Source organism: Diospyros lotus, chromosome 3 (genome assembly GCF_014633365.1).
Source record: "Diospyros lotus cultivar Yz01 chromosome 3, ASM1463336v1, whole genome shotgun sequence".
Classification (NCBI taxonomy): Eukaryota; Viridiplantae; Streptophyta; class Magnoliopsida; order Ericales; family Ebenaceae; genus Diospyros; species Diospyros lotus.
Window position 1 is genome coordinate 35,715,783 of NC_068340.1, and position 22,408 is coordinate 35,738,190.

At 36.6% G+C, this 22,408-nt stretch overlaps 2 protein-coding genes across 2 annotated transcripts in view; both read right to left on the reverse strand.

Moving 5' to 3' along the window:
• Positions 1–507: 507 nt before the first annotated feature.
• LOC127798286 (uncharacterized) lies at positions 508–18,490 on the reverse strand. Its single transcript, XM_052331747.1, has 12 exons — positions 18,220–18,490; positions 17,029–17,116; positions 14,103–14,396; positions 13,717–13,875; positions 3,295–3,435; positions 3,126–3,182; positions 2,845–2,983; positions 2,195–2,299; positions 1,735–1,925; positions 1,369–1,410; positions 1,093–1,250; positions 508–981 (listed from the first exon to the last, which is right to left on the reverse strand). Exons 1-12 carry the CDS (start codon positions 18,327–18,329, stop codon positions 969–971), a joined length of 1,497 nt encoding a protein of 498 aa, XP_052187707.1. The 5' UTR covers positions 18,330–18,490; the 3' UTR covers positions 508–968.
• A 1,357-nt stretch (positions 18,491–19,847) lies between these two features.
• LOC127796966 (cytosolic endo-beta-N-acetylglucosaminidase 1) overlaps positions 19,848–22,408 on the reverse strand; it is a 28,801-nt gene continuing 26,240 nt past the window's right edge. Inside the window, exons 15-21 of the mRNA XM_052329362.1 lie at positions 21,610–21,693; positions 21,460–21,520; positions 21,259–21,346; positions 20,761–20,822; positions 20,458–20,523; positions 20,303–20,366; positions 19,848–20,161 (exon numbers count right to left, since the gene is read on the reverse strand). Of these exons, the coding sequence (XP_052185322.1) occupies positions 20,106–20,161; positions 20,303–20,366; positions 20,458–20,523; positions 20,761–20,822; positions 21,259–21,346; positions 21,460–21,520; positions 21,610–21,693 (481 nt within the window). The 3' untranslated portion in view covers positions 19,848–20,105. The remainder of the gene's footprint in view (positions 20,162–20,302; positions 20,367–20,457; positions 20,524–20,760; positions 20,823–21,258; positions 21,347–21,459; positions 21,521–21,609; positions 21,694–22,408) is intronic.

Genomic DNA, 22,408 nt, shown 5'->3' on the forward strand with positions numbered 1-22,408 from the left:
CTAAATTAAATATTAATTATTTACGAACAAACCAACAAGGAACCAGTCTTGCCTTGGGCTTAGCTTGTATGTAAAATGCATCCACATCATGCTAACCAAAATAAAAGGACATACTTATTAAATTGAATATAAATTAATTTAAGGCTTTGTAATTATTATCCCTTTACCCCAACTTCCTCAAATTGACTTAAAAGTGACAAAATTTGCAAGACACCGGCACATATAAGAAAATCATCTCCATCTGGAAGTAGTCTCTATCAAAAAGAAGCCAAAATCTGAGGGATTATTCAGTTACAATTTTTTTTTATTTTTTTAACTGTAAATTTTATTGAATAAGAAAAAATAAAAAAATAATAATAATTTTTTTAACTTTATAATATGAATTTAAAAACATTCTTTTTGATTTTTTTTTTAAGGAAAAATGCATAAAATGAGAATTAAAAGTTAACAAATATCTTGTCAAAGCGAAGGTGGCTTAAAACTTTTGCATGGAAATGAACTAAAGGCAAAACCAGAAAAAGAAAATAGAATTATTAAGAGATTAATCACGATTGTTCTTACAAAAATAACTTTTTACAAAGTAACTCACAGAAATTAAAATTTCCCTATTATTAAGGCGTACAGTTGGAGTTTCAGTTTCAGATGCGGAGCATGCAATAAGGCTACTGAAGAGTCCAGTGTGCATAAATAAATTCAGAGGCAATCTAAATATTGAATAACAGAGGCACTGGCAAGTACAGACGCCACTGGGCAATCTGGATATATGAGGTTTACAACTTCCAGGTCCCTCTAAACAAGCAATGGAACACGATACAGTTCTTGTTCCAGTTTCAGATGCTCTAAAGCCAAAACTTTGAGATCAGACCACCACGGGGGGATTAGTAGTATGAGAGCTATATATGGGCTTGAAAAGTTAAAATGAATCTCTGCTAGTAGTAGTCACCATCCTCTTCTATATGATAATTAAGCTAAGAAGCATTCCTACAAGAAAAGACGTATAGAGTAAATGAGAATGCATCAAGGTAAGAAGCATTTCTACGAGTAAAGGAGAATGCAAGAACAGTGTTTGTTTCTTTGGAGGAGAACTATAACTCTTTGGCAGTTAGTGTGTTGTCGCTCCCTAGAGGAAAGAACCAACGAAAAATTTGTAACAATTTGCTTGTGGGAGGCTTCTGCTCCGGTTGTTCTGCTCCTCGCAAATTACACATCGCGTTGAAGTCATGCTTTAAATGAGGAGCAACTATTCTTTCCTGAAGAAAATTACAGTCGGTTTATCAACAAGAGAAAATGCATCAATTTCTTCAGCCAAAAAAACAAGAGACAGAAATCATTTCAGCTGGTTTATTTTTTAGTTGGGGTTAACATTACCTTGAAAATTTCAAGTGGACAGAAATCAGAATTGTCACAACCCTGCTCACAGAAAGACAGCATAACGAGGTTCAAAACATATGCAAGAAGGCCGCAATAAAGGTGTAAAGAGCTTCCAATGGTATAGAAAGGTTTCAAAGCAGCAGAAATAGGGAAACCCTCTAAAAACTAGCGACATAAGAGTAACTTGGGAGAGAATCAGTAAAAATTCAGCTGTAGTCAGATCCATAGTTTTTAAGCTAATGCACTACAATCCAACATATGGTGTCAACCTCAGACAAACTAGTAAAACAAAACAAAAATCATATATAGAAAGCTGAACCGAGAGAGAGAGAGAGTAAAAATCTATGACATGTTGAAACTTACTGGCATGGGAATGGGATGTTCATTATGCAGTACTTGCACAAAGTAGTTGCTCGAAGACTGGGCTGGACAACTGTAAAGTACCAGCATATTATTACCAGCAAAAGGTGCCACTATACTGCCCCTCCATTTTCTTCTCTGAGGAGGCTTTGGAGGCAATTCCAAGGGTTGTTCCTTCTGTATTTTTTCAAACTCTGTAATATTCAACAAATAATGCCTACTGAGAGAAAACATACAAGCTTAAACCACATGGGAAAAGTAGAAACGCAATGGGCATCGCAGGCATATGTGATCAAGTTGATTATATGCGACTCCCCCATATTCATTCCCCCCCTCCCAAAAAGAAACAAAAAAAAAAAGAACTTCAAACCCAGAAAAGAGGAAGGCAAGCCCACATGTATAGAGAGGATCATTAATGTACAATGACATAGTAGAGATTAACAAACAAGAGGAAACCACTCACCAGATCCTTCAAGAAAGAGCCCAATGAGACATGAGAATGGAAGCAGAGTTTCAGCATGAGCAAACCGCATTCTTGCCTTTTCATAACTTCCAGGAGGATGTCTTTCTATGGTAACAAAATTATAATCAAGAACAAGCATGATACCAATAACACATCATCTTTTTATATGTGATGATAGTCAAATTAGCTTCCCCTTTCTCTTTTTTGGCTTCCACAGCATTTCCACAAGACTTCAAATTTTAGCGTTATAACAGAAATTTAATTCCCAGGAAATTTTTGAAACAGACACCACAACTTGGGAACAAACTCCTAGTTTTGAAACAGATCCCACATCATTAGGAGAACCAGAGAATTCATAAACGATATTTGATAACAATAAGATTTGAAGCAATTACTGAAATTATAATACCCACTTGTGTGATTGAAAACTGAACATTCTGGAATCAAATTGCATTGTTTTTGAGTAAGATAATATTATTGGACAAAGTCAGTCTTAGACAATCTAGACAATGGAAGTCCATTCCTAACCGCCTAGAAGCCCCACCTTGCACTAGCACCAACCATGAAAATTTCAAATTTCAGCCAGTGTATGATAAAAGGACACAGCACATGAGCGAAACAACAACTGTAAATGATGGTGGTTGTCTAACCTTCTTTAGCCTTAATTGCTTGTTCCATGGACAGAAAAACATCTTCAAGCAAGGGCACTCCCATACGGTAGTTCAATGCATTACCATAACCCTTTAATATGAACAATTCCAAATCATCTGTCCACTCCAGTAAAGCAACCTTAAAATGTTTAAATTCTGCAAGTTAGAAACAGTATATTGCAGAAGAAAAAAAAACAATTATTTGTAATGCAAAGATTTGCTGATAACACTGGAACCTATGCATATTTCAGAATAGGCAAATAAACATCAAAGCTACAGACCTCAGATGGAGTAAACAAGGCACAAGCTTGATCAGTTATGTTCAATAAGGATGCTTCCTGCCAAAATTAAAAATTCAAATGATTACAAGGAATCTCAATCAGAAAGGATAGATTTAAGTGTTCTACATTACTCAACCACACAGAGAGAGGATATGACAGATAAAATCACCTGTTTGCACAAAAACCAGAGCGATGACAAATCCGCTGTTGTAAAGTTCAGTTCATAACGCCTCACTAATGCAGATGTAATTTCAGCCAACACGGGTTCCTTAATCTTACCAACAGTAGGTTCCTGACTTTTCCTGAAGGCCTGCATTCAGATATCTAAACAATGAAAACCAAAGTAGAATGCGTTGCCCTAATTCAGCTCATAGAGCCTCACTAAAGCATAAATAAATTTAACCAGTATATATTTCTCAGTTGTATTAGGATAGGCACCTCACATCTTTTCCAACCTATTTTGAGATCAAAGGAATAAAAAAAATGCACAAAAGCATAAATAAATTTAACCATTATATATTTCTCAGTTGTATTACAATAGGCACCTCACATCTTCTCCACGCATTTTGAGATCAAAGAAATAAAAAATGAAGAACTGCAAGCTTGCAACTAGGGAGTAAGATCAGAGCTAAGAAACCAGCTTTAAGGATTCTAGACAAATAACAAACGCATGGCTAACAGTCATGATTTATACACATGAGCAAGTCACATTTCCAAAGAGCAAATCCTTTGTGTTTACTGCATACTTCTCCAACATAGTATAGTTGCAATATAATGAAAGGATTAAAATCCATAATTACTCTATTTTCTTCACTATTTTTTTCTCAACTTCCCTTGTTTTATTTTTAATTTTTTTATTTTCCTGTCTAGATATGATTCCACAGTTCATACAAACACCTGTATAGAAAATCCACACACAATTCACGCACTGAATGAACTGACTGTTATATGGTTGACTTCTAATTCATTTCTATGCCCAGGAAAAAGCTAAGAAGCAGGACATGAACACAGGACTGCAGACATGACATTTTTCAAAAAAGTAGGACACGACACAATCAAGATACATTAATTAATAAAATAATTTTATATACTTTTAGTGGCATAATAAAGTATTAAAACTATATTCCAAACTCGTAAATATGAATTTAAAATTCATAGGCCAAAATTTCAAATGAACAACTCTAATCTAATTAGCAATCAGCTCACTATCCAGTTGTTTATGTCCCTCACGATCTAATCAATATTTAAAGAGTTAAGAGAAAAGACGTGTCAAGGGTACGAAAACTGAATAGTCATGCAATCAAAATGTGAAAAAACAATAGTTATGCAATTACCAAATCAAAAAACTAAAGGTAAAAAAGAAAACCCTTAGGGGTTGTTCTCTTCGTGTTTCAGTTTTCAATTTTGAATTTATTTTCAGTTTTGTATTTAGAGTGTCTATTTTGAAATTGTTGAAAACACGTTCTTTTTTACTGTAACGTTTTTCGCGTTTTGAAAAATTTGAGCGTATTTGTAATAAAAACAGCCAAAACGACTTTTTGTTATTTTGAGTTTTCTTTACAAAATTTTTCCTTATTTTCAAAAATGTGTTTTTGAAAATATGGAAATAAACACATTATCATTGTTTTGAAAAACTGAAAACGGCCTAAAAATAGCAAAGAGAACAAGGCCTTAATTTTTAGTCCTCAAAGTGTTCACATAGAGGACATGCATGCTCCCTCCCTTATCCTTTTAAAAGGTTTCAAGAAAGTGTCAGAGACACCAAGTGGATGTGTCCAACATGTACCAGAGTCGACACATCGGCAACAACAATATGACAACCCCTAGGAAGTGTTCATGCTTGACAAGGAAAATGTTACTGTATTTGTGTTACAGTCAGGTTGTACCATCATTAGTATCATCACAAGCTTTAATCTCACAAGATGAGGTCGACTACATAAATTTCACCACATCAATCATCTCTATCCATGATCATATCTTCACCTTCAATAAGCCATTTGTCATGAACCTAGGGTTCATGATGGGTTAGAAGAGGAATTGGGGAATGAAATCAAAATTGTAGGAGGGGGAAATGGGGCAGAAATGGGGGGAGAAATCAGTAGAAAGGGAGAGAGTAATAGAGAGAAACGAGAGGGAGAATTGGAGAAAAATGTAGAGAGGAAAATAGAGATTCAATATCAATTTTTCAGCATACCTCCCCTCCATTTACATCAGCCTTATATAGGCATATTTGTCCCCTAACAGCCTTGCACATGCAGCCATGTGCACCTAACTAATTGCTAGAATATCCCTAACAAACTATTTTACCCTATTACAATAATACCCTTTTATTACTCATAGGGTCATGACAATTCCCCTCCCCTTGAAAGAGTTCTTGTTCCCAAGAACTTCAACAATTGGTCACTACTATTAACCAATCACAGCTTTCTCAATTCCTGTCATGCCTCTTGCCTTCTTTCTTCTTTTAGGCTTCTTCTTCTTCGTTTGTAGGTTCTCAAGATTAATTCCAAGACTAAGTTGGTGCAAGACTCCAGCAGAAGAAACTTTATCAAGTTCAAGTTCGATGCATCCAAGTTCTGCAATGACTATCCAATTACACTCAATTCCCCCGTCCAACATGAGGAAGGATGACATATCTACCTCCATAGCAACCTCTACTCTATTCCCATTCATTCCACAGCCATATTCTGTTGCAGAAATATCAACAGCAATATCCTAGAACTGCAGCAATGGGAAATTGTTGACTTGCCTTGGATACTTAGACGAGGCTTGCTTGTGAGCTTCAGAACTAGGTGCTGCCACAACCTCAATTCTAGTAATCGATTCCTCTGTCAATACAGTAGACAGAAACATGAATTTCACCGTTGGAGCAAGAACCATTAGAGCAGCTGTAGTTCCATCCCTTACTGCCAAACTTTTGACTTCTTCAGTTATCTCTCTCAGCTTCCCACCAATTATCAGTTGTCCTTGAAATTCCTTACCCAATCCACACATCTTCACAACGTTAGAAGATGTTTCCACCGGAGATACATGCTTAATCATGCCATTTCCAATAATAGTAAGGGACTCAATCTTCCTTGCCAACCAAAACCAGCCCTGATATTGCAGCTCACCAATCGGAATTTGAACAATTGCAACAGCAGGAAACTCCTTTCCTAGAGCTGTTTCCTGATCATTGTCGTACACACCATATTTATCTTCTCCACTTTCCTCTTCCAGCCTTTCAGTAGGTACTTCCTGAGGTATTATTTCTTCTTCTAACCCTTCAATCACTGCAGCTGAATCACTCTCCAATTCTAGCGATTCCTTGGTGTTTCCTGTCATTCCCGACAACTAATTGAATGCCTTAAGCATCTCTTGTTTTGGACTTCCACTATTATGATCTGGATCATCCTCATTAACAACCTCATTTCCAAAGGAATCAGAGTACTCCTTTAATTCTTCTTTTATCCAAACACCTTGAGCCAAGCCCTCGGACTTTCTGTTGTTGCTGCTAGCACTATCCTGACAGCCACCATCCTTGTCGATTCCACCGAAAACAATATCATTCTCCCACTCCACTCCAATGAATTCCTCCTTGATAAAACTTCCGTGATAATCATCAAAGTATTCTACCAGAAAGTTGTAATCATACTTCTTAGATAGTATCATTGCAAACTCTTGCAACTTCTCACGGAACATTCGGCCTAATTCCTTGCACTCTTCATCAAACCCACTGCTGGTTCCATTTTTCAATTGGCTGATCCCCTTCTTATGTTCCTTGTTGCTGCCAACTGAAAATGCAGCCTTCTTTGGCTGCCATTGAAGCTCCATTTCAGCTGAAAATGAAGCATTCATCTGTTGCAATTGAGGCTCCATGTATGCACTGCTCCCCTTGGCTGCCTTTGTTTCCCTTTGCTCACAGCCTCTCCTAGCTTCATGAGTAGGACACCCCACTGAAAATGCAGCACTGGTCCACTGCAATGGAGGCTGCTCTCTTCCTTGAAAATTAACCACTGAAAATGCAGCATCATTCGGTTGCAATTGCGACCCCTTTTGTTTCAGGTGTGCCTTGATTCCCTTGGCTGATTTTTCACAATCAGCATACTTTGAAGACCACATACTGCTCTTCTTCAAACAAGTTAACCCAAAATTCAAAGCCAAAATTAACCTCTGTTTACCTTACTAGCAACCTAGGATTTGATTGGAATTACCACCTGAAATTACTACTTCATTAATGAAGTCGGATCAGAATTACTGCAAAAAAGCGTTGGAATTCACAGCCAAGAATCACCCATCCCAATTCGCCTTCCACAATCCACTCCCAACTGCTCCAAACCTTGCTGGAATCAGATACCGAAATTGTTGGGCTCTTAGCCGAGATCCAAGACCTATTCCGCCACCTTCAGAGCCATCAAGAACTGGTCAGCGGACTTGCCTAACCTACTTCACCTCCCAACGACAAACGAGAATTGCCCTACTTCCGCCGAACCGGCTTTGATTACCCTCGAAGCCAATCGGCCAGTGCCACTGGGGGTTCTCTATCGCTGAATCGCTCCTGGGAGCCGCCGAGAATCACCGGCTCTAAATCTTCAACCAAGATTGCTTAATGCTGGACAATTGTGATCGCTCAGAACTCCTACACCAGTCGCAACTTCCTGGCTCGCCTACTGCCCAGACTCCTATTCTCGCCTCAAACGCCTTCCGACTTGGAAATTAGCAGCCTAGGGTGTCGGAACTCACAAGCAAAGAAGTCGGATCGGACTTGCTTGCTCGCCTTGGATTTCGTAAACCTGCTGCGCAACTCTGCTTCTGAGGTCACCCTCTTGAGTCGCATGCTCCCAGCTGGAATCGCCTTGCTTCCAGAAAATCCCTTCCAACAATCGTTGGCCCAATCAGTCGGCAAATTTGCTTAGCCTCTCATCTCCTTCCTCCGATTTCGCTCTACCTGTGATCACTTCCAAACGCGAACCTCTTGCCAGTGATAACCCAACCAGTGATGAATCAACGCTTCCTTCCTCAGGTTCTGCCCAATCACTGACCAAACCAAGATTGCTAGAAACCCATTGCACAACCGCGATCGCTTGCAACTCCTGCGCCAGTCACGACCTCTTGAGCTGAGGACCACTAGCCGATGGTAGCTCCTTGAAGTCGTCTGGGTTGCTGAGAATCGTGGTCGTCACCTCCTGACGCTACTCCACCTTTCAATTTCAAACTGCTTAGGATGAATTGATGCAGTTGGCGAGAACTGCTTTGCTCTCTCTCATTCACTACCGACCTTAATATCCTCCAAATCGAATTGGAAACAATCGCCTACCAACAGCCGATAATCACCATCGGAACTCACCGATAATCACCGTCGGAACAACCGATAATCACCACAGCCAAGGATGGACTGCTCTGATACCAATTGTCACGAACCTAGGGTTCGTGATGGGTTAGAAGAGGAATTGGGGAATGAAATCAGAATTGTAGGAGGGCGAAATGGGAGGAGAAATCAGTAGAAAGGGAGAGAGTAATAGAGAGAAACGAGAGGGAGAATTAGAGAGAAATGTAGAGAGGAAAATAGAGATTCAATATCAATTTTTCAGCATACCTCCCCTTCATTTACATCAGCCTTATATAGGCCTATTTGTCCCCTAACAGCCTTGCACATGCAGCCATGTGCACCTAACTAATTGTTAGAATATCCCTAACAAACTATTCTACCCTATTACAATAATACCTTTTTATTACTCATAGGGTCATGACACCATTACAGTCAGGTTGTACCATCATTAGTATCATCACAAGCTTTAATCTCACAAGATGAGATCGAATTCAGAAATTTCACCACCTCAATCATCTCTACTCATGATCATATCTTCACCTTCAATAAGCCATTATATCTCACCAAGTTTTTTATGGTCTACCTCTACATCTTTTACCACAAAGTTCTTCCATTTTATCCACTCACATTCTAGTGTGACTATTGGTCATATTCTCCCATGTCAAAGCCATTTTAATCATGTCTTGTGCATCTCATCTTCACTAGGTGTCATTTGAACCTTAATACAGGTAATTTCATTTCTAATTCTGTCTTGTCTTGCATGATCATATATAAGATCTTCACTGCTGGTATGCTCATATTTTGCACATTGGGTACTTAACTGCCTACACTGTGTCACACAGCAACAATGGTCTTACAGTCAAGCTGTCTCTTGGTTCAGAATATCTAGTGCTTGAAAAATTTATATACGAAAAAGTTGTTCCCTGATGTGGTTTTGAGCAGGGAGGATCAGGTAGTTACTGCTCTTCTTTTGTGATTATGGCAGGGGATGTGAACTCAAAAGCACACATATTTCTTCTACAAACCATACTAATATGCAAACTGAAACATTAAAGTTGAATATACTGAATTACCTACTATGGAAGCGAGTCATGGAAGTACATATAAGTTCTAAGAAGCTGTATTGTAATTAATCTGCAGCTCCATCTTACGAGGAGCAAGTAGGAGGCTTATAATTGCCATGTGATTAATTCATTGTGAAATGACATCCCATGTCGCATTAGTTCTTGTACCATTGTCAAAGGGATTTTGACATGGTTCCTGACATGTTTCTCACAGGAGAAAATTTCCCTCAAATATGAGTTGTATGCGAGTACTTCTTCCCTGAACACAACGACAGAACTTGAATATCATGGTGCAATTAAGGAATATTGAATAAGTAGAATTAGCACCATTAGTTTACCAGTCATTAAACTTCTAAACAGCAACATGATGAGTTCCATGCAGCTCATTCTTTCCCACACTTGGTTCTTTCCAACCAATTGAAGGGAAAATTTAACAAGTGGTTTTAATATTCCCCCTTTTCTGAAATGAATTCCAACTACTTAAGCATCAATTCCCCACCATCATCATGTGCATGGAAAATACACAATTGTACTTACAGTCAGCTAGTTGAAACTTGAAACAAGGCCTCTCAACGTCATGGTTCTACTAGTAGAAGCTGCACAAACTATGTGATTGAATAAATCCTCCTCCATCTGTTGCGGGTCAAGGGCTCCTTCCCCTTCTTCAAACTCCAATTCGTATTTTTCATAGAGAAATCTCTGATCAAGGATAGAACAAGATCCATTTTGCATCATATCTAAGAGATTCCTTGGTTCGGGCCAACGAAGCAATATCCCTCGATCATTATCAAACTGACTGCAATCTTTTTTTATCCGTGAGGATCCCACCAGAGCGCTTTCTACTTCTAATAAGCCATGAAGTAGATCAGAATCATTCTCAATGAGTCCATAAGAAGTGATCCCATTTTTTTCATCAGGTCCGGGTAGAGACCAAAGATCTTGAGCGACCGATCCAGCAAAACAACTCAAAAGATAAAGAAGTATCGTTAATTTCTTCATGCTCGTTCCAAGTTTGAAGTACCATTTGTACAAATAAGAATCCCCTTCGTTACATGATTTCTTCTTCATATAGATAGATATAAGATCTATGGGGCAATTACTTATAAGTACATTTTGTGCAACAACCCTTCCTATCTGATAGAAAAGTATCCCATAATCCTGAACCGATCTTACTTGGGATCGCAAATCCCAAGTTTGACTATGAAGAGCAGAACTAATTGTACTTATAGCAGCTTTAAAGGTAAGGGTAACAAATGAGGCTTGCTAAGACATGATTCATCCAGCTACACTGTCACAACTTAGCTAGTTATTTTCTATTTTATTTTTTGTAGATTGTATTAATTTGCAGAAAAGTTAGTCATTGCCTTTATTTTCAGATTAGTGTCAGTTATGGGGTAATTAAGGAGCAGTTTACCTGTAGTGGAGAAGTGGTGACTGCTCTGTAAAGATTGTGGATAGCTGATATATTATGGATGATGATAATTAAAGAAGTCCCTTTTCCTCTGCAATTCTCCCTTACTCTCTCCCTCAATTTCTGTCTAATTCCCCTTACTTCCTGTCTACTTTTCCTTCATCTCTCTCAGTTTTTCCTCTTGTTCTGTCTGATTCTCCCTCATTTCTTTCTATTTCTCCTACTCTTTCAATCCTATCTTCAAGAAAATCACAAGAAAAGGCCAGGGTCTTGACAAATTGGTGTCAGAGCAGTCTAGTTCTTGGCTGGATCTAGGCGTTTCCGATCAGATTTTGAAGGCGAGCAGGACAAGGTAGTTTCTGGAAGCAGTTTCAGAGGCAATTACCAATTATTGGAAGCAGTTACAGTTGAGGTTCAGTGTACAATTCAACAAATTTGAATTGTGGAAATGGAGAACGGATTCAAGAAGGAATTCACTAACCTCAACCAAAAGCCAGATGACTTACTGGATTTGATTTCTAAGAAGTTTCAAGTCAGTATACCAGTGGAACTTTATTCAAGATTTACTACAAAACCAATTCCAGCAGGAGCTAGAATCCTACCTAAGACCTCCAATCTGCAAGCAATTGATGAAGAACCTACACTGGATCAGGTAATTTCAACTGAAAAGTCATTCATCTGTGAGGAAACTGGTGCTGGAGTCCTTCCTCAAATTTCTGACTTACAAGAAACTGAGGAACAATTTGAATTGGAAAAAGATATTGATTCATTAGGAAAAGTAACTACAACACTATTGAAGGAGAAATTTGTTGAAGAACCTTTGGTGCATGTTAGCAAGCAGGAAGCAACAGATGCTTTAAAGCACTATTGGAGTCCAAAAATGTTGATGAATGGAAGATGGTGGAAGAGCTGGTTGTCACGGAAATATTTACTACTAAACTCTTAGGTGTGGTTATTGCATGAGGGTCAAGAATTCTACACCTTATCAGGTTGTTGCACTGAATACATCTAGTTCTACACCAGAAGATTTATTTGGGGTTATACTTGATATAGCTAGAGAGAAGAGGAAAAGGTCAAGGAGGAGAAGGAAGGAAAGGAAAGAGGAAGGAAAAAGAAAAGGCGAAGGAATGGTCTGAATAAGATAGTGAAAGCTAGGATTGGATAAAGAACAGTGGCCTTGGACAAGAAATCTTTTTAAGGAGGAGGAAATATCACAACTTAGCTAGTTATTTTCTATTTTATTTTCTATAGATTGTATTAATTTGCAGAAGAGTTAGATATTGCCTTTATTTTCATATTAGTGTCAGTTATGGAGTACTTAAGGAACAGTTACCTATAGTGGAGAAGTGGTAACTGCTCTGTAAAGATTGTGGATAGCTGATATATAAAGTTATACACCTCTTGGCCGAAATTATGGATGATGATAATTAAAGATTTCCCTTTTCCTTTGCAATTCTCCCTTACTCTCTCCCTCAGTTTCTCTCTGATTCCCCCTACTTCCTGTCTACTTCTCCTTCATCTCTCTTAGTTTTCCCTCTTATTCTATCTGATTCTCTCTCATTTCTTTCTATTTCTCCTACTCTTTCAATCCTATCTTCAAGAAAATCACAAGTTAGGGCCAGGGTCCTAACATACGCTTTTCTCTTAGGCTACCTTGTCATAACAAGATATTAATATCCCCATTGTTCCAGCAACTGCTTCTACTTATGAGTATGAGACACTTTCCAAGGAGAAGCATGATGCTTTACTCCATCTACTGCAACAATCAGCAAAGAATACAGTTACCTTCATCCACCTAAAGCAGCACTCATTCATGTCATCAAAACTTGCTAACAAGATATACTAGCTCAGGCATCAGTGCAGGCAAAACTACTAAATGATCTATCATTCTTGTTACTCATCGACCTATCTTGTTATTCATGTTGGGCTTGTAATGTAGGTGGTAGAAGTTCATCGATAAAATATATCTATTAAGTCTATTATCAGTAGACCATCTATTAAATCTACATCCATAAATTGTATTCTCAACTTTTCTTCTAATATCTTAAGGGTGAGTTGTCTAAAGTCCATTGTTTAGTGACATTTTTTTCCCTCTTCTTGGGTCTTATCAGACCTTGAAAACAGAAAGATAAACAATGAATGTGAAGAGCACAATGGCCTAGGCACAATAATAACTTGATGTTGAATCTTGTCTCCTGGTTGTGTTGCCTTTCAAGCTTCTTCTTCAATAGTACCATCACTATGTTGGCCACCTATCCTTTTTTAGTAAATTAAGTATTTACTCATTTTCTCTAGCTTTTGCAGTCCACTTCTAGGCTTGAATTCAAAGATAATACAACTGGAGAACCATCCTAGGTGTCATCCTTTTTTCAATAGAAAAAAGCATCAGTCTGTTCCATACAGGTATGTCCGCACACATAGGGTATGCTAAAAGTTTTCCAAGCTTGTTTGATCTTAACAATGTCACTTACAAACATATGTGATTATACCTCCCAACAAAATGGTACTAGAGAACATAGAACAAAGAATAAATGAGGTGACCAGGTCAATATGGTTCAGATTCATTTTCCTAATGATTTTCAGGGAATGCCATTTTAATTGTATTTCCTATTAATCATTACAGTTTTTAATAAGCCTTGTACATGTATCACTAGTCTATTAATTTTCAAGCATCTGATTGATAAACAAATCTCAACTGCATAGAGTGCAAGAAATAATTTAATCTCTATACGTACACCATAGACCATACATGCATGCAAGTGTTTAAAATGAGCTACGCTGACTGAAAGAGAGGTCCAGACTTTGTACCTTGTAGTTCTGACAACAATCATGGAATCTCAGCCATATATCACTAGCACGGCTTTCACTGGTTACTGCAAAAGCTTGATGAAGCCCTGGTCCAAGATTTCCTCTCCCTCTAAACAGCCCCATGCCAAATGCTACTGCACTAGCCGATGCCCGAGGAATCTATCTCATAATTCATGAAAAGTAAAGGCAAACATCAATGAACTGTAACAGCACTAGAAGTCGTACGTATCAATCAACCCCATAGAGATCCATAAAATCTCTATTGATAAACAGCAATACAGTAATGAGGCATTGGATAGAACGTAGACAGTTCCAAGTCACCCGGGCAACATTTGATGGCAGCACTTCGCACAAGTGAATAAAATGAAAAGTAAAATGCAGCCAACCTGAGTTGTCTTTATTGCATATACATCTGGATGGTAATCCTCACCAAAAAGTTGCGGAAACTTGTCCCGGACTCTGATCCCTAGATTATACATTTCATTTTCTCCTTCACTAATTAATTCCCCACCTTTGAGCTTCCCTTTCCATGGAGACTCCCATCCCCAGAACCAGGCAGGAACTTGCTCCAAAGATAATTTTCGTTCTTTTGCATCTTGTAGAAGGATTTCCATGCGCATGGCTAAATTGTTTAACTCTTTTATTTTTTTCTTGGTAGGGGCTCGAGTTCCATGCCTTGCCTGGAATATGAGTGTATGGAATTACAGGAGGAATTCAGCAGAACAGAAACATATAATGACAGAAGTAAAGACAACCTTGACAACATGCAATAAGAAAGAAGAATTGTGGCCAATTCTCAATGCATCGAGAGCATGACTGTACATATTTTTATCTGCATCTAGAACAAACTCCTCAACAAAAAATAGATTCAAGCGAGACATTTTACAAGCTCGGGCTTTACAGTAATAGCAAACTATAAACCCAAAATAAACCATACAATTTTCCTTTTCAAGGCAAAGGGAAATTTTACTCCATAAGAATTATGAACTCTCCTGCTGTCTTAGATTTGCTGCAGGCCTTTTCATTTTCTACTAGTTCTGCTCTCTCTCTCTCTGCAACCCTCTCCCCCTGCCCCCCAACTTTAATACCATATTGAATTGTTAATCACCATCTCATCTAAAAACTTAAGTTGGTAGATAGATGACACGACCCCAAGAATTAAGCAGATATTTTCTTATTTTATTTTCAGTTGTTATATATTTATTTAGTGGTTATTTACAATTATGTTCTAGGAATTACAGTTATGGAGCAGTAGGGAGGTAGTGGGAGTGATTTAGGAGCAGTTACTGGTAGTGGTTACCTTGTAGAATTTGGGATAGGGTCCTAACAGTCTGTTCTTCCTAATATTCTGTCTGTTTCCCCCTCAATTCTTGTTATTTCTCCCTCAATTTCCAGTTCTATTGTTATGTACCCCTAGCAGTTAGGCGTACATTGAACACATTGTAATAATTGGTAGCTATAGACGTTAGCTATTTCTTTTGAGTGAGAAATAGCGGCATGTGCTAGCAACGCTAATTGTCTACAAGTGGGTATGCAAGTTGTTGATTCTAGAAGGGATTTGGGCAACTATTTTTAGTGCCTATTTCTAGCTGAGCAGTATAACTACTCTGCCTCAGCTCAATTGTAATCATCTTTGAATTAAATCAGCTAATTTTCCCTCTCAAACTCTTTCTCGATCTTTCTCCCACTCTCTAACCTTTCCCTCCAAATTCTCAACTCTACTTTCCCCCTCAACTTTTCGCAAGTTTCTCTCTTAATTGGAGAGAATTCTCACTGTTAGATTTCGGATCTGGCATCTATCTTCTAAAGAAGCATCAGTTAGGACTAGGGTCCTGACAATAGAGGGTTAGCTTTATTTTTTATACTATTGTTTTTACTCTCAATACCATACATGTGAAAAAAATATAGGAAAGAATGATTTGGAGATAATAAATAGCTTGAATGTGTCACGATAGGTGCCTTGAAGCCTCTCTTTTTTTTTTTTGCTAGATATCTTGAAACTCTAGATTATGCATTTCTTCTCAACTAAATGAACATATTTGAGGTATTTGGGCCATATCTACCATCGTGCTTAGGAACAAAAATTTTAAAAGATATAATCTAGTAGCCCATAGTGTGTTTGGGCAATCACTTTGACATACATAGAGCTTACAAGATTGAAGAAAGTACCTTAAGATCTCTCAGTAAGATAAAAGCAACAAGGAATTATGCCTCTATCCTTTCTTCTTTGGGACTTCTTAATTTTAAGCTAAAGAGCATTCATTTATTAATGAATAAATATTCATGAAATTGATCTTTGATCCTTTTTATTCATACTTTCTTTCAAATTCAAAGAACATTGAAATTAATTTGTGACCATTTTGAATCATAAATTTACATAAAACATATCTGGCCATCTGTAGATTGGCATAGTTTCCTATTTTGATGGAATACAATAGCTTTATGCTAGTATATTGACTAGTAAATTATGAAATACATTTTTTCTTTTGCCTTCAACTAGTGTTTTGTTGTAGCAGTTTGATATATATGAATTACAAATGATATATATTTGTTTTCCTCCATGTCATGTCCTGTGTTTTCTTAAATTCACTATGTCAGCATATCATGTCCCATTATATCCATGGTTCTTAGCCTAATATTGTTATAATCTCAAAGCATCTAGCTCATCAAGATTTTGTTTAGTATACCATTTCATGTCAGCATCAATATGCCCACACCATACACCTAGATAACATGTTAACAACAACAGATAAAAATCACCCTAGAATATGAATCTAATGTCAATACTTGAAATAATTTGTGAAATGATGCTATGACTACTTGTTACAAAATTGGATCAATAACAAACCACAATCAATCACACACAAACACAGAATTTAACGTGAAAAACCCAAATCGAAAAAAATCACGGACAGAAAGAATAAAATATCACTAACCAAAAATGGTAATACAAAAGTGATATTAGCATACTCACTCTGTGTCTAATTTCATGTGTCTTGGACACCTATTTATAGACCTAAAATCATTTATGGATGAACATAGGAAATTATATCCTGATCAGAAGATGATGCATGAGGATATTCCTCCAGATAAGATAAATCTCATATAAAATCAAATTTGACAATATCGTAATCACAGTCAAATTCAAAATTATAGTCACGGTTAAATTAAGAAACACAATCACAGATAAACAAGAATTTTGAGACATAATTATCACACTACTAAATTAGGATATCTACAGTTTCCATATATATGACCACATATTTGACCAGCATTAGCACTTAGCAGTGTAAACTTGTAAATGAAAATTACCACAAGATTTAAATGGATTGGAGTACATTGGTCTGGTATGCTAGAAGGTACAGATGAATTGTTCAATATGTCTTTCACAACACCATACCTGCTCATCAAAAAGATTAAAAAGAATAGAGAAGTAATTAATCAATCAATGCCATGAATAAAAAGAAAAAGTGGTAATTATACAAAAACCTGTTCAAATTATGACTCTGCATGACTAAAATCATTAACACCCTAGCGGGTATAATTAGGTCAATCACCCTGTCTCATTGGCAGCCAATAACAACCTTATCACATGACTTGCGCAAGCCAACAAAAATGAGGGATTTAAGATAGAAACGTCATTGGGAAAAAAGACAATTAAAAGTATCCCCAGTAATGCCCTATCAACCTAGTTTTCATAGTTTGACCCTACAGCATTACGGAGTGGTATTTTAATTGCCATAGTTGAAAAGATTAGTGTGAAACATTTTTGCTGAGAGGTAATAAATGATAAGAATTAATGGTAAAGGTTTATGCACATGACTAGCTTGATAAAAAATAAGTATATTTATGTGATATTTTCTTCTAAAAGCAGCAAGCTTCCCTCCGGAGGAGGATAAATTAGCTGTTAATGAACAAATACGCAAAGAGCCTGATAAAGTTGAATTATGAAACTCTTTACTACTACACCCGAGAAAACTAAAACATTCACTGTACCAGAGACACCTTTCCAATTATTAATGTCTGGAACTGAAGTTTTTGCAAGAAAGAAAATGAATGAGAAATAAAATTATTCCGACATGTACTTTACTTAATGGTTAAGAAGCAAACCAAAACGTAATTGTTTAACAAATATATACCCGTTGCCATCTCACTTTCAGACCCAATCAATATTAAATAAAAATAAATGGAACTTGATTCCTTCATTTTAGTTTACTGTCATTTTCCTTCCCTTTTCTTTCTAGTTCTCAATTCCAAAGTCCCCAATATAGCGTTTCAATTTTTTTTTTTCTCAAGCTTCCAGCAACAAAACCCTAATGTGATATGTACATATGGTATCCAAAACCTCATACATACTGTATGCAAATTTCTCCACATACATAACCGTATGATAGGATAGATACACACATAAAACAACCTGTCAGATCTAGATTATATTCACTAAAATAGGTTTTAGGTTAAGATATGGGCAAACGGGACCAGTAAAGAGAACTGAAAAAGAACCTTGTCGCAGTGCAGACACGTTGCCGAACGTCGAAGGCTTCTTCGGCGTTTGAGAGCGCAAGGGCAGAAACAAACAGTAACAGAGCAACGGCCATGGTCGTCTTCTCCATTCTCTCTCTCTCTCAAGCTTGCCGGAAACAACTGCAAAGGGTCGGTGGTTCGATGCGATTGCTTTCTCCAAGAAGGAGAATCTGGATTTGGTATTTCGCGGTTCAGGGAAATGTCTTGTCTTCGCACGATATAGATCGTCGACTCTTTGGTTCGGCAGATTTGAATTTATAGGGAGACGGGGCTTTTATAGCAGGCTGCTTCCAGAGCATCTCCCGATGGACGAAACTCTCCCCAGTATTTAGTGACACGTGGAAATTTTTTTCAAATCTTTTGAAATTTAATTGGACAAAAAGTTAAATAAATTGCCAAATGGATTATTATATTTTATGAAGGGCGGTCCAATAATTTATTATATTTTTAAAATTATAATTCCACAAATTATTATGATAAATATTATCTTCATCTTTTTTAATAATTTGTAAATTTTATTAACTGTATTAATTTTATCTTTAATTAAATCTTAATTTAAAAATTAGACCTAAAATTTTATTCTAAATTTACTAGAGCATCTGTAATCAAAACCTAAAATTCTTGTGTTGTGAGATAATTGCGATCTCAATTTGATGTTTGATTTAAGTGTTTATAATCATATAAAATTATTCGATTTAAACACTAGTAATTGTGTGAGATTTTTCAAATTTAAATTTAGGACCCAACTTAGGTATTTACAATTGTTTTAATTGAAGATAAAATTAATATCATTAATGAAATAAAATGTCATTGGAAAAAAACACTGCCTTAATTTAAAAATATATATATATAATGACTTATTTAATATTTTAAATTATAATAACTAATTTGACACAAAATCTAAAAATAATGTGACTTAATTAAATTGTTTTTAAAATATAATAATCAATTTAATCCTAAACTACAAATATAATAGCTCATTTCATACTTGGCCTAATTTAATTAGGGTGAATAGAATGTAAATTTAATGTATCCAAGCGAAAGGATTAGTATGCCACTATTTGTGTGAACATTTCTGTTGTTTTTTTATGTTTTATTAAAAAAATTATTTTTTAATTTAAATTATTGACTTATCTAACAATAAAAAGTAACATTTTACACCTCTCAAATTTAGATTTATTTTCCTTATCAAAAATTATGAGACGGAGTGATGAAAATTGTAAGAGAGCATCCCAAGAAATAACCTTCCAATTACCATAAAAAACTAACTCTAAATACAACTTCAAAAGTCTCTCTTCTGTCCTTATTGACACATATCAACAGAAACGAAATCGAGAGGTAAGGTAGAAGAAAACTGATACTCTCATTCATACCGTCTCATACATGTTTCTATCCTTCTATGCTATTTATATACAACTGTTATGAGGATGGTATTCGTTGTTATACAACTGATCTGACTAACAACTTGCTGAATAATTGTAACTAACTAACTAATAGTCAACATTTTCCTACTCTTTTGCCTTTAAAGAAGTTGGGTAAAATTTTGGATAAGCATTTGCTAGCTTTGCATATTTGTAATGAAGATACATTCATTTCATAATTACAGGTTATTTTCACCTTTAAAAAAGGTTAATTTAATTAATAAAGGGACTCAAAAAAAAGTAAATTTGATTTCTTGTACACAGCATGGATACTTGAAAATGGTTCGTCTAGCATACTTGTCCATCTACCCACAAAACAACCTGCATCATCTAGCCATACTTAAAAAGAGACTTCTCCCAGTCAAAATCGCAACCCCAACAGACAGCACTAGACATCTTACAAGTTGACAAATAGAAGGGAACCAAGACCAGATTCATTCATAATCATGCCACAACTTCTTCTTCCTCGTGTAAGAGCATCTGATCGAAGTGCCAAACTCCTGAAATGAAATCCCACCACAGAAACAGTTCTTTAGAGGGAAGGAAAATACAAGTAAAAAAAAGTCCAGTAACACACATGCATACAAAAGTAATGGAGTAAAGATGCGTTAACGGTTGAGGTGAAGAATTTGGATCCGTACCATGTCCTTTGCCCACTCTTCTTAGCTGAGCAACATATTCTGAGATCTTCCTAATGGCTTCCACCTGAATCAAGGAGCGAAAGATCAAACCCCACAATCAATATCACTATCAAGATATGCCAGACATAATGGAAGTGACAAAATTGTAGTCTCACCTGTTCACTTAAGAATTCACTTTCGATGAAATCAATCAAGTGTACATCATTCTTCTGCGATGCTACCTACAGTCACATCGTCAATTAATGTCATTAGTGGCCCATTCCCTCCCAGAAAATAGAACTGAGGACATCTCAAACACTCTCAATCAAGATCAATTTTCTAATCCTGAGGGTTTGGAATATGGATTCCAACCATGCAGAATATTTTCTCCTGGGCTCACGTTAAAATGTGTAAAAATAATACAAACTGTAGCAACAACTCAATCTAAGAAACCAGGATTAAAAGAAAGCATGTCTTACAGCGTGCAAGTTTAGAAGCTTTTCATTTGTCAACTTCTCCAATGACAGTGCAAGCTCCATTGCTAGAAAAAAAAAAAATTAGAGCCAACAAGAGTTTAAATCACTGCCTGAAAATGAGAGTAACTGATAGTGCACAAGTTTAACAAGTCATGCAAACCGGATAATGTGGCATTTTGGAGGACCCCACCTCTTATATTTCACCATTGCTAACACATGTATACACGACAAAGAGGGTGAAGAACACTTTCATTTACTCTATTACAGCAAAAGCATATCTATAGTCATCAATGCACACAGAAGGAAGACTGTATGCAAAAATTGAACATATATGTTTAAAGTCAATGCTTCTTACTCGATCAGAATACTGCATGATGAAAATGAAATCCACCACATAAAGTTCAACCATATATAGATTGTTTATGCAATCAATTGATAAAGCTGGTAATAAAGCAGACCCATTTCAGATCACATTACAAATCAGGAGCAGATAAAACTTACCGTACAATGCATCTCCTTTCTCGGCATGGTCAAACTCAGACGATGGCATCAACATGCATTGCAGCTTCACCCTTCCACCCCGTTTGTTCTGATACCATCCAGCCATAAACAGTAAAGATCCAAAATCAAAACCAACGCCACTTACAATTTTCCAAATAAATCATAAAGCACTGACAATAATCACAACAGCAAATCAAGCACCTGATACTCCATCAACTTCTCGGCATGCTCTCTTTCCTCTTGACTTGATTCCTTGAAAAACCTATAACAAACCACAGACCAGATCTAGTCCTCATCCTTTAAACAATAGATGACAAATTCATCCCAAATTAGATAGTTTCAAAATATTACTTTGCCAGACCCTTGAGAGCAACATTGTCTCGATCGAAGTAGGCATACAAAGCATGGTATACATATGACATGTTGTACTCAACGCTGCCAACATGAAAAAGTAGAGAGAAAACCTTAGAGATAATGGAAAAAAATACTAACAATTAACGACAGAATTCAATAGAATATTCAAATTACCACCTCGAGCCCCAACATAAATAAATACAAGAAATTGGCTGAAGAAAGAGTTACCAAAACTCTGAAACCAGATAGCGCCCATATGGACTCATATATACATACACATAGAAAGCTCACAAAATTAAGGACAACTAAAAGGATTGAGATAATCAAGTATCGTATTCAAGAAGCAGGATCAAAGACTAATCCACGTCCAACCACAAACAGGAAAAATTGGCTCAAGAGAGGTTTAAAACCCACAAACCAAATACGTAACTTTTCACTCATTATCTTTTCAATTGGGCAACCGCTGTTTAAAAGCGTATCTGTTAGAGATGACGATTCATCTTATCATCATTTATAAATAGATGGTAAATCAACCCTGAATTGATGTTCCATTCTCATTCTATCCCTTTCCTTATACACTGAGATTGTTTTATAAGAAAATCTTCCGTATAAGGCTGCAGATTTTGTAACTTTGATCAATTCTGAATGCGGTTTGACATTAACCGTGCAACAATTCTAGCTAGGGCAAATAACACCTTGAATCTGATGAATTTATTCAAGCTCAAAGTCATGGAATTGCAGAATTCCCACAATATATTTTCAACACAAGGTCCTGTACACATGCAACGACGCGTAA

What these genes read in the sequence shown, in the direction of transcription:
- LOC127798286 (XM_052331747.1), bottom strand. Translation starts at nt 18,329, where the DNA reads ATGGAGAAGACGACCATGGCCGTTGCTCTGTTACTGTTTGTTTCTGCC. An exon ending in TCTGGTTTTTGTGCAAACAG is followed by an intron (nt 3,183 to 3,294) that starts GTGATTTTATCT and finishes TAATTTTGGCAG; the next exon opens with GAAGCATCCTTATTGAACAT. An exon ending in CCTTGTTTACTCCATCTGAG is followed by an intron (nt 2,984 to 3,125) that starts GTCTGTAGCTTT and finishes AAACATTTTAAG; the next exon opens with GTTGCTTTACTGGAGTGGAC.